The following is a 12,220-nucleotide window of genomic DNA, read 5'->3' as shown; positions in this document are numbered from 1 at the left end:
AGGTCCGCTCTCAGAAAACCCTGGACTGTGAAAGTGCCACATGAGAACAAAACATCTAATCTGTGGTCAAACAAAAAAGATAAATTGGTGAGAAAGACATTTCTGAATTGCAAACCTCTGCGTCTGCATGCACGTTTTGCATGCCTTGCTGGTAAACCACTACAAGAAAAACCAGACTGCCCTTGTGTGAAAAACTTACAAAACCTGCTACCATATTCAGTACCTTTAGAAAAAGTCCAAAATGTAACTTGCCCAGTGTATTTAGCTCTCATTTTTATTCAAGAGTTACAGAATGGCAGCTCTCAGTCTCAATCAGACAGGAGAAGGCTTGTGTTTCCATATCTAACTTGGATTCTTTCTTCCAAGTACAATGAACATCATAAAAGGAATGCTGATTTGCTGCAAGGCTTTGAGGACTCCCTGAGTTTACTACATCTACTTGTATTTCTGTGCTACTACATTTTCCTGTGATATCACATAGCAAATAGATGGAAAGAGGGACACTGAGTGAATAGCTGAGGCAGAAAAGACAACTGGGTATCATGAGGGAGGGGGAGAGGGAGAGGGAGAGGGACAGGAGAGGGAGAGGGAGAGGGAGAGGGAGAGGGAGAGGGAGAGGGAGAGGGAGAGGGAGAGGGAGAGGAGATAGGTATGCCCAAGCATATGTTCTGCCCCTTCCCCAGCAAGGTCCTGGGAGTCTGTCTCCCAACCACTGAGGGATGTGTTCCAACACACCGGGGTGGGATTGGGGATGAAATAGCCCAAGAAGAAGACGGGGAAAGCAGGGCAGCTCTGCCTTGCTGTGCTCCTGGCAGCTGCTGGCTCTGCACCACTGTCCTGACCCCTTTCCCAGCCCAAGAAAACAGCCCTTCAGCTGAGATAAGGCTGCCTGAACTCATTAGCCAGCAACCTTGGAAGTTTTAAAGGTGCAGTTTAAATTGGTCTCCTGAGCTGGTGTCCTAAAATCATGTCTGATGATCAACTTAAGCACCACAGAAAGCCAGCATGGAGGAAAAAGGAACACAGTCACTGCAGGAGGAAAATTACCAAAATAACTGTATATTATAAGACAAGAGATAGAAGACCTCAGCACAGCACTGGACAGAGCTGAAAGTGATCCACTGACTCATGGGCCTAAAGCCCCTAGGAAATTTCCCCAAAGGCAGAGGCTGGAAATAGAAGGTGGGTATACTCCTTGTTCTTTTACTCAGCAGTGGCTTCTGCTGAGTGAGCAGCTCTGCTTTGTGGGCACTGCAGGGAGAAAGGATGGAGAGCTTCACTTACAATATGCCACTCCTCTTGAAGACAAACTGAGTACACAAAAGAGAAGCAAATAAAATAATTTGACTTGAGTTTTGCTTTGGGGTTTCCCTTCACATGCACAAGGCCAATAGAACCTAAGCTTCACTATAAATTAACTTATTGCCATAACCATAGACCCCCAGCCAACTAACTGCACACCCTAAATTTTATGTCAAATTTTCAGCCTCAACTACATCAGTTACATGCTGAAGAGAACACTCTGACAAAAACATTTGGGTACAGAATTTGATGCTGGTAATGTGCAGATCTTTAATACCCATGCCAGGAGGGTTTATGTGAATAGTCAGAGAGGTTGCTCAGAAACAGCTTGCACAGAAAGTGATCAATTGTTATGAAACAGTTGATCTGTTAGGCTGCATATTTCTAATTTTAATTATCAGTGTAAATGGATCTCTCAGAATTGGAGAAGATTTTTTAAGAGTCATGGATATGCTAGTACCTATAGAGTTTCCTAAAAAATATCTTTAAAATTAAGTATGATTTAGAAGTAAATAAAAGCACATTTAGAAATTGAAAAAAAAAATTAAATGGGCTACAAAAATTTGTGTTTAGATAGTAGGCATAGATTTACCTACATCTATTTACCTGGAAAACATCTAGGAACATTTACTAATGTTTTATTCTGTGTCTTCCAAATAGATTTTCCTTGAAAACAGGTCAGGCAAACATTGGATGATACATACCAAACCTCTTTTTACTGGCCATTGCACCTCCAAGGATGAATCATAGTAGCACTACAAGTTTAAGCTGGTTTGAGCATACAGGAATTTTGCTCACAAGTGCTCATCCTGATCATGTTTCTGCATAGTCCAGACAGGAAGCAGCTTCGATATGGTAGGAATGCTAATTAAAATCAGACTATGGCAAATATTTATGATTGATAAAAGACTTTTACCTATCATACCTGATGATACTGTGTTCAGGAGAACACTGTGAAAAAGAGCACTGGTGCTACAAAGTGATGATAGTTACTGGCAATGTGCAAGTAATGAGGAGAAAAATGAAAGAAAATTAAAATCTTGGTGAGTTTTTGCAGTGCATGGAGCTGTCACCATGTCACATAGGTGACCATGTCTCAACCAAGACACATCAGTGACGAAGAGCTCCACAGTCTCTAAAAATAGACCTACACCTGCCGTCAGAGAAATCACCAGCAGTTATCCTCTGTCCCAGAAGGGAGGGCAACAGCAATTTTGAGCAAAGTCTGCCCAAGATCTTCTACAGGTGAAACTCACATGGGGCTGGGTCAGTTGAGCTCAAGATGTGATGCAGTTAGAACTCAGAAGCTTTCTGCAGGCTCACCATAGTGGGGCTCCTTTCTGCAGGTTGACTGTAGTGGGTCTCAAGACTTCAAGAAACATTCCAGTCTGTGTGACAGCAACATTTCACTGGTTAGATAATAGAATAATTGGTACTCCAAATTATTTAATATTGATGAAAGTTATTACTATCATTTGGGTATATATTTGCAAGTGACAAACAGCGCCTTTACAAGGCTCTAAATAAGATTTATAGACACATAGAATATCCTGAGTTGGAAGAAACCCAAAAGGACCATTGAAGCCCAGCTCCTGGTCTTGCACAGGACATGCCAAGAGTCACACCGTGTGTCTGAGAGCATTATCCAGTCACATCTTGAACTCTGTCAGGCTTGGTGACCACTGCTCTGGAGAACCTGTTTCAGGGCCCAATCATGCTGTTTCCAGGACTCAATTCAGTTGCATAAAACTCAATCTTTAGGGACATTTAAGACACTGTGAGTTTTCCAGACCTGAGCACAGGGCTGGCAAATCTGACACAGCATCTTCAGAAGACCCATGGCCTTCTGCACCAGACCTTAAACACCTCAAGACACTTTAAGTGTCACTATACCCTTAACTATAGGCCATGAAACCACATTCAGTGCTGTATGAATGCTCAGCCAGCACAAAGCCAATGAGGTAGGATCAGATACTGAAATGAGTAAATATCAGATTCCTTGGTCCTGAGGGTCTCCTGACCAGCACAGATATTTCACTGATGGGGAATGGACTGCAATTCATGTCTGACCTGGAAGCCACCTGAGGTGTCTGGAATGACTTCACACAGAGAACTGCATCAAGCCTCAGCTAATGTGAGCTGAATCCCATTGTATTTCACTCCTATGTTCATACATCAGTTCTCTGCAAAGGCTACAGAGCGAATATGAAAGGAGGCAGAGTCTGTCTTCACACCTCTGCAGATGATGCAATTTCTCACTAAGTCTTCTGCTGTAAGGTACATTGTTGGGGAGGGTTTCTGTCTTTGTCGTGGTTACAGATGTCAAACATCCTTAAGCAGAAAAACCAAAACCCACATCCTCTTCACTTGTATACATATATACATAGATAGATAAATAGACAGAGATCTATTAAACAGTGAATTAGGAGGAACATCAGACAGTAATCATGGATGCTTTCCTGCCTTGGTACACCTTTACTGCAGTTATTCTCCTGGTAATACATGGTGGTAAGTACACAATTTAATCCTTTTGAAGGTAAATGCTGATGTACAGAATTCCAGTTAAGCCAACATGTATTAATGTAAAGGAAGTGGTCACAATTATTATTTGAATTCTTATAATTAACTCTTTTCCACTGTCTGCGTGTGTTTGATCCTTCATACAAACAAAATAATTTCTGAGTGCGTAGTCTTAATTAAAGCTGCACAGGGGCCAAGCTGTTTGGAGAAGTTCTGAGCAGAGAACGTAATGATTATCTGACCTTTCTCTCCAGAGGCATACACATACATTAATTGCTTGATTTTCTTTTTTTCTGAAAAACAGATTCACATAATGTGACTTACACTATAAAGCTGAGTTTCCAGGTAGAGTGCTTATGATGTGGCAGATCTGAGGTTGTTACTCACAATTAAAGCTAAGAAATTAAAAGTATCAGCAATCTTCAAAAAAGAAAAAATTCTTGCAAAAGCAAGAAGACTTTAGTAGGGTTTGTGCCCAAGCTTACCCCACTCATCTTCTTTCAGTATTATTGAAATACAGTGAAGTAATACTGCTGAGCAGTTTTAGAAGTCTACCCTGAAGACCATAATTGTGACATATGTACATACTTGAGTGCCTGTATACTTTCTAATTACATTAACTGTGTTTTCTAAGAGACTTGAAGTGTCTTACAATATTTGTTGGCCCAACTGTATGTCCTGTGGCTTATTTTTTCAGGTTTGTGTGCAGATATCATTGGAGGAAGGGAAGTAAAACCACACTCAAGACCATTTATGGCCCAGATCAAGAAAGGAAAAGTAGTAAGTTGTGGAGGAGCTTTAATCAAGGAAAACTGGGTGTTAACAGCTGCCCACTGTAACGTGTAAGTTCTTACTCTGATTCAGAAATTGTCCTTAGTGAGTATCTTGTGTCTCTGTTTAAGTAGGAGAGTTAGTATCTCTGGTGATTTTATGCATTTATCATGGTCATGATCATGTTCTGATTACTGTGCTTTATAGTTTCTATCAGCAAATGTGTTATAATGAATAAAAAGTATTGTAATAAGGTATGCAGATCTTCAGTGGTTCTGAAGAGATGTTTTAAAACTTCTAGCTGCATGCAAGTTCAGAATAATGACACTGAAGCAGTGAATTTTGGGAAAAGTTTTATCCCTGTTTTCCCAGTCAACCAGTACACTGGACAAGTAGACTATCCAGTCTAAACTTCTGGTCTGAGAATAAAAATAAATTCTTGTAATTTTATTCTATAAAAGATATGCAATTCACCACAGGAAGAGATAGCATGTGGTTAACACAGAAGCAAAACCCTCCAAAAAGATGGCAGGAGACACCGAGAGATCTCTGCCTTACTTGGTATGTTGGCTTGGCAGATACTCCTTCTTCTCCTGCCCAAATCAAGGTGCAAATGGGCATTTGGCTTGTCTGAGTCCTTCAGCAAGGCAAGAAGTGAATTTTAAATTTCACACTCCACCCCTCCTTTTTGTGGGGTGGACTGGAGCTGCTGCTGAGTCAGAGCTCATGCAGGCTCTGTCAGCAGCCTGACCAAGAGCAGTGAACCACTGGGCTCTGCAAACATCAAATAAATGTTTCCATCTCTCCTGTCCGTGTCCAGACAGGGAGATATATGGGACCTACTGAGAGCACTGAGCCCAAAAGTTATGTATTATGGTAAGGTAAAGAGTGTTTCCAAATGAGATTGCATTTTAAAGAAAATGCAATGAATTATTAAACTAACGATGGCCCAGTAAAAAGACATTCTCAAGAAATGAAGGAAAGGAGTAACCACTTTCTCAGGGTGTGTTTTCCACAGTAACACACGAATGAGGGCCAACATTCACATCTGCTCCAAGAATATTCTCCCATTCAGCTGTAAGATGCATTGTTTGACAAAAACCAGCTGTACCTGTGGTCTGATAGTAACATCTGCTTGGACTGTTTGGCCAAGGAGTGCTAGACTTCTGGTGTCTCTGTCAGAGAGCCTCAGCAGACACGACTCTGCTACCACTTCAAGAACTTGTAAGTACAGGAAGATGCAGAAAAATTTAGAGTTGAGGAATGAGCTGTGTCACACAGATTCAGAAAAATGGTGTTGAAATCTGTTAGAACAAAGCAATGGTACATTTCGGTGTAGACAAAATATCTCTGAACTAACAGTGCTGTGACCTCTTTTTGTAAATTTTCATCACAAATTACAGAAGGTTCAGTTGGTGAGACAAGCACCCACTGCAAATCTGATGCATCCACCACTCATTCAGTCCCCAAAAGGAAACAATAGGGATAGATCCAGAGTCTATGAAAATCCAGTCTACTCTCTGGTTTAGATCCAGACCTGAAAACTGTCTGTGCTCCTGAGAAGATGAAAATAGGTTAGCATGAATTTTGATGCTCTGAGTAATTTTCTTTCTTTTAGCTGTTGTATGAACTGGGTCATCTTTTAGATATTTCTAAATTACTGTTGCTTTTCAGGCACAAGAAAAGAGACTGTATCAGATGGTCATTATAGCAAAAAATTTAACAGCGAAAAGTGAATCTCACTAACCACATTCTTCTCCCCTCAGGGAAAAAAGTGAAGTTGTTCTTGGAGCTCATTCATCAAAAAAAAGGGAAAAAGAGCAGCAGACTTTTCAGATTGCAAAACATATTCGTTATCCATGCTACGACCCCACTACCAAGGAAAATGACATTATGCTGCTACAGGTACAGACTTATATATCACTTATGGAATATACATCTCCTACATTGAACTATTTTCTTCCTTCTTGTGAGGGAGATGAGCCAAGGGAGTTTTTGCTGACTATTTTTTGGGGGTGATATAGTCTGGTCAGCTAATCCAGCAGCCTAGGGAACTGTGGAAGCACTGGTAACTAACTAACTGGTAACAGTCCACAATTCCTGTAATATTTGTCAAGGCTAGCAGACAAATTCTGAAGCCTGATCAAGGTATTTCAGTTTCTGGCTTTTCAGTAAAAGAATAAAGGTTCACACAGGTAAATAATTTGGTTAAAAACTCTAATGTTCTCTCTGAAAAACAGCTGTAATTAAAAATGCCTGAGTTCTCTGATCCTAAATTTTGCCAGCATCAGCAATTACTGTTATTTTGTCCTGTCAATGGTCTGAGAGCCAGAGAGGTAAACTAAGATGTTTTTTAAAGCTAATAGATCACCGGAAGCTAAGTGGGCTTTCATGAGACAAAGTATACTCATTTTCCTCATTCTTACATTGATGACATAAATACTGTCACAAAGAATGGAGGAATCTCAAAAAGAGACTGCAGTAATTACTATAATGGGAAAGATCCCATGGTTACCATGCAAGGGCCTCTGTTAGACTCTGCCCCATAATACCTATTCTTCATATCTTCTACAGCTTCAGGGAAGAGCAAAACTTAATAGAGCTGTGAAACTCATCCCCCTGCCTCCCTCGGATGATGATCCCAAGCCAGGAACAGTTTGCACAGTCGCAGGATGGGGGAAAACTGACAATCTTGCACGCTTCTCTTCTACTGTCCTGATGGAAGTCAATATCACTGTCATCAGCAGGGAAGTCTGCAATGATAAAAAACATTATAATAGCAAACCTGTCATAACGGAGAACATGATATGTGCAGGGTCTGAGAATGGAAAAAGGGACTCATGTAATGTAAGTATATTTACTATGACTGCATCAATTGTGTAATAAAAATAAAATACAATGTACCAGTATCACACATTTACCATTTCTGTCTCTCTTCAAATCAATGAAGGATTTTATCAAATATCAGTGAATTTACCAAAGCTTGTCCTTCTAAGCCTTAAAATCAAAACTTTAAATGGGTAAATTCACCTTCACAGCCTTCAGATATTGCAGTTGTATCCAGGCATGGCAGATAGCTATTCTCATCTTCAATAAAATTACTTTAATACTAAAACATCCACAAAGCAGCTTATGGGCCCATTCTCAACTAGCTGACCTCAGTGGAACAATTTCTTTGATGTCAGAGGACTTTGGAAGGGGTTTTGCTGATAAAAAGCATTTTGACTGGGCCCCAAGTAAAGTACACAACTATGTAAGAACTACCACATTTTAAAATATTTAAATATTGCATTAAAAAAGTTACAGAAAAAGTATCAGTTTCTGGAGACTCACGCTTTCCATGAGGAAAATTTTCACCTATTTTTGTTCATTTTCAAAAAGACTGACTCTTCCTTAGCACTGAGATAGATTCACTCCCCATTATACACTCTTGAAAGACTAGATTAAAGTCTATCGAGTCTTTTTTGTTTGCTTGTTTTGCTGTTGGAAATCTTAATTTCCAAGGACTAAGGAAAGATCCCTAATAACACTGGCTACTTTTTTATTTTCTCCATGTAGCAGGCGGAAATTTTGTTTAAAGGAAGCATTTTTTAGCTTTTTTTAGTTTGAATTACAATATTTTCCCTTTTTCTAGGGGGACTCTGGTGGACCTTTAAGATGTAACAATATGGTGAGAGGCATCACTTCGTTTGGGATGAAGAAGTGTGGCAGTGCTAATTACCCTGGTGTCTACACTCGACTCACAAAGCGATACCTCGAGTGGATAAGGAAAACCATAGGGGGAGCCTAATAGATTTGGTTGGGGCCAAGTTATGTGTGTAAATGAAACAGGCTTTTAAAAACAGCTTCATTATACTGGTAAAAGAGGTATGCTCAAACTGAATTTTGGCAGCTTGATGTAGTTCTGCTAGCACAGCATTCATAGCTTATGCTCTCAGCCATGGAATCATTGGGGATATTTGGGATTCCAACATCCCTGTAGCACACGCTCACACTGAGCTCTACATGGATCAGCATTTCTGATCAAGAATCTAATCCTCACTGCATGTTGAGTATATACTGCACTCTTCTGTACCTGGACTTCTGCAAAACCCCTGAAAGTTAGTGACACGCTGGTACAAGTCCAGACACCTAAAAAACATAGTTTCTCTGCAGCAAAGCTCCTGGCTTTGTATGGGTAGTGGGCTGCTATCTTCAGAAAATTAAGTTGCAGCAACTGCATTTGACTGTGGATCATATTAAGTACTAATTTTCTAACTGTCATGGTTTTGGAATGCTAGATTTTATCCTTTTATGTACTTTGCATTTAATAAAGAAATGGCAATAAAAATCTGCTTTCGGCTGTCAGTTTATGTGGAAAGCTCTGTGTCTGTTGCTAGTTAGTCTGTATACAATCTGTACAGCCTATCTACTAACTGTGTAGTACATGTTCTGTACAAGTAGTACAGGTACAAGTTCTGTACATGTAATGTTTGCAAAATACTACAAAATATGCAGCACTATGTTTAAAAAATCATCTGAAAACCCACACTCCAGAGAAATTACAGGAACTGCCACTGTTCAATATGATAAAGCACTGTTGATAATATAATGCACTCCTAATTTTGTTATGCCAGTACTGCTGTTTCAGACATGCAGTGAAAATTTTTAAGTGCTTCAACAAGCATTTGTCAAGCATTTGTCAAGCAGCAAATAGACCTATTGTGAAAAATGTTTCTGCCTGCCTCTGTTTTAACAGGCTTGGGCATTTTCAATGTCATGAGCATCTCAAAAAGGCCTTGGATTTATTTTGTGTTGCCTCAAGAGGTTTTTACTTGAAGGTAGGCATTAGCTATGAAAAAGCAGGAGAAATTCAAAGAGTGGAAAAATTTTGCATTGATTTTAATTTAAAAATTGTTGCTCTGTCCATCATGACCAATTAAGCACCACTTACAAACACAACATGAGAAAACACAAACTAAAACTTCTTTATACAACTGCCTTTACCTGTTCTTGTTAAGAAAAGACAGTATTTTTCTCACAAAGATGAAGGGTGAGGAAGGAGAAGACCTAAACTACAGGGATCTTTACTGAAAGTTTTTACAATGAAAAACGCCTTTGTTTTACATTTGTTACCAAACATTACACAGCCAGAATTTTCTACATTCTTATTTTTGTTCCTAAATGTTTTTTCTCACTCTTGGGCTGAACACACAAAAAAGTACATAAACTCAATCACAAAGGGACACACAAGCAAAAAAACAAAGCAGGAGCAGAGAGAAAGGTTCTCAGCCAAATGAGATTGCATCAGTGAAACTGAGAGAAGAATTTGCCTCACTGACTGCTACCAACATCCAAAGTAGTGACTTGATCCTGTCTTTAAACACAGAGGAAATAAGTAAAATCAGACTTTTTCTGTTCTTACAAACTACCAAACCCTTGCTTAGGCAAAAATGAATTCTAAAAACCTTCAGGGAACAAAAATACCCTTATAAACCTGCAGCACACCTAGGGCTATTTCACCCTTCCAATACATTGGTCTTGTTTCATTTCTTTCCTCATTTTTCACTCTTTCTTTCATCCTGCTGTTGCATTATTTCATCATACTGCTTCCTCTGATTTTTCTTCTTCCCCAAAAGTCAAACAGCACCCTTGTCAGTAGAAAATCCATCTCAAAGCCTGTCATTCAGTACTTCTCCATTTTCCAGACAGCAGTTCTAAACCAAGTATTAGAGAACCTTGGGGATCAGGAGGGAGAGGTTCTGACCAAAGAGAAGTTTACAATGCATGAAGAAAAGTGCAACAGAAAAGTATGCAACAGGAAAATATGCAACAGAAAAATATGCAACAGAAAAATATGCAACAGAAAAATATGCAGCCTTCCTCTTCTACCTTGAAATTTAGGACCTACCCCAAAATACTTTAAAAATGTATTTTTTACATGGATGTTATTTAGTGAATTGTACAAAATAAGCCAGTGGAATTGTACTTACATGGTAAAAACAAAATTTCAGCCTCTATCACTACTGCCAAGAGTGCAAACCTGTGGAAAACAGCAAAAGCAGGACCAAGAGAGAACTGAATTTTCCTCTAAGTAGGGAGTTTCTCTGCTCAAGAGGCATGATATGAACTCATTCATGATATATAGTTTCACCACTATAGAATGGAACCCACACTAGCTAAGAAAAATATTATGAAAATTTGATGTCATTGTTATACCTATAATGTAACTATTTCTTCTCACTGCAGCTATATGAGATAATTAGAGGGAAGTAACAGGTATAAACTGCATTATGCAAACTACTGTAACATTTATATAGATAGCATCAATCGTGTTGTGACAGGACAGGGCACTATCTACTAGATTAGTGCTTGTAAGTGTGGAAACAAATGGATTCATCAGTTCTTGCATTCCAGATTATTGTTTTGCCATCCTGATATACCTGAGAAGACACATGCATTGTATGAGCAATGAAGTTTTTCCTCTTGCAAAAATATGTTTTTTGACCTGAAATTTGGGATTCTATATGTTGTAGAGTGCTCCACCTTGGACAGGATTGCAGGGATGAAGATCTGTGTTTAGGCAACTTAAATTTTTCTTAAACCTCTCTGCCCCCACCTCGAGACTCAGCCTTCTGTGCATACAGACCATAGATGCAGAACCAGTTGACCCCTAAGAAATGGGTTCTGATTTCTGTCTCAGCCTGCACCTGAGCAATATAGCAGGCATGTAACTGGCAATGAGCTAAAATTATGACATATTCTACAGGCAGAAAGTCAGGATTTCAAATTTTGACCAAGACTTCACGTGTTAAGACCTCTGTACTGGCTGAATGAGGCAGCTATGCAAGAACAATGGTCAACTTTCAGCAGCTGCACACTCTGCACATTGAGAACAAAAGCACTCCAGTATATGTTTAATTTCCCTCCACATTAGTTACAGTCTGGAATGCACACTTAGATGTTTTCTCAGACATGGTCACATAACAGATCCATAGGTCACACAAACAAGGTTCTCTCATAGCCATGGGCCATTGAAATCAGTAGCTTCTTCTACTTTCAGATATTGTGCTAAAATACATCTGGGGCAACACAGCTTGACTAGTCAAAAATGAGCAATAAGTAACTAAGATAAGAGCAGTTCTTACACTGAGAAACACATAATTTCTTATTTTGACACTGTAGCATCCAATTAAATATGCATGGTTTTAGCATTGATCAGGTCCTTCCATGCTACAGCCTCCCATCCTGTGTAATACACCTCTCCTATACTGGGCAAATCAATATAATTTAGGTGCTGCTAAAGGAAAGAGAGAGAATTTCTGGATGAATAAAAAAAATTCATGAGTAAAGAGACTAATTCTACTCATTTTTTAACATTCAAGTTGGAGAAAATATTTTTAATATTCCTAAAAGCTTTTCAAGTATTTAAAATTGTATTTTGAGTATTTGAACCAGATTCTAATTGTCTGACAAAATTTCCAGAAATAAACTTGTTCATATGAGAAGACAGGCACAGTGTAAGTTATTTCCCATATTTAGACATCAGCTTCTTGGTAGCAATTTCTCAACAGACAACCAATATTACCTTTTCCTAATCTGCTTTGAAGACCACATGAGATGATATCAGAACCCACCAGTTTAGTAG

The 12,220-nt window shown here is 39.1% G+C and overlaps 1 protein-coding gene across 1 annotated transcript; it reads left to right on the top strand.

The window, feature by feature from the left end:
• The first annotated feature begins 3,669 nt into the window (after positions 1-3,669).
• GZMA (granzyme A) lies at positions 3,670-8,923 on the top strand. The gene is made up of 5 exons (XM_085043389.1): positions 3,670-3,810; positions 4,520-4,664; positions 6,360-6,498; positions 7,168-7,440; positions 8,228-8,923. Exons 1-5 carry the CDS (start codon positions 3,750-3,752, stop codon positions 8,381-8,383), a joined length of 774 nt encoding a protein of 257 aa, XP_084899515.1. The 5' UTR covers positions 3,670-3,749; the 3' UTR covers positions 8,384-8,923.
• The last annotated feature ends 3,297 nt before the right edge of the window (positions 8,924-12,220 follow it).

This window comes from Lichenostomus cassidix, chromosome Z, assembly GCF_008360975.1.
Source record: "Lichenostomus cassidix isolate B80296 chromosome Z, HeHo_3.0, whole genome shotgun sequence".
Taxonomy (NCBI): domain Eukaryota; kingdom Metazoa; phylum Chordata; class Aves; order Passeriformes; family Meliphagidae; genus Lichenostomus; species Lichenostomus cassidix.
Note: the sequence above shows the minus strand (reverse complement) of the source record. Positions and strands in the feature narration are given on the sequence as shown.

Excerpts from the sequence above, each read along its gene's own strand:
- GZMA (XM_085043389.1), top strand. The coding sequence starts at position 3,750 with ATGGATGCTTTCCTGCCTTGGTACACCTTTACTGCAGTTATTCTCCTG. Across the intron at positions 4,665-6,359 it reads ACAGCTGCCCACTGTAACGT|GGAAAAAAGTGAAGTTGTTC; the intron begins GTAAGTTCTTAC and ends TTCTCCCCTCAG. Across the intron at positions 6,499-7,167 it reads ATGACATTATGCTGCTACAG|CTTCAGGGAAGAGCAAAACT; the intron begins GTACAGACTTAT and ends TATCTTCTACAG.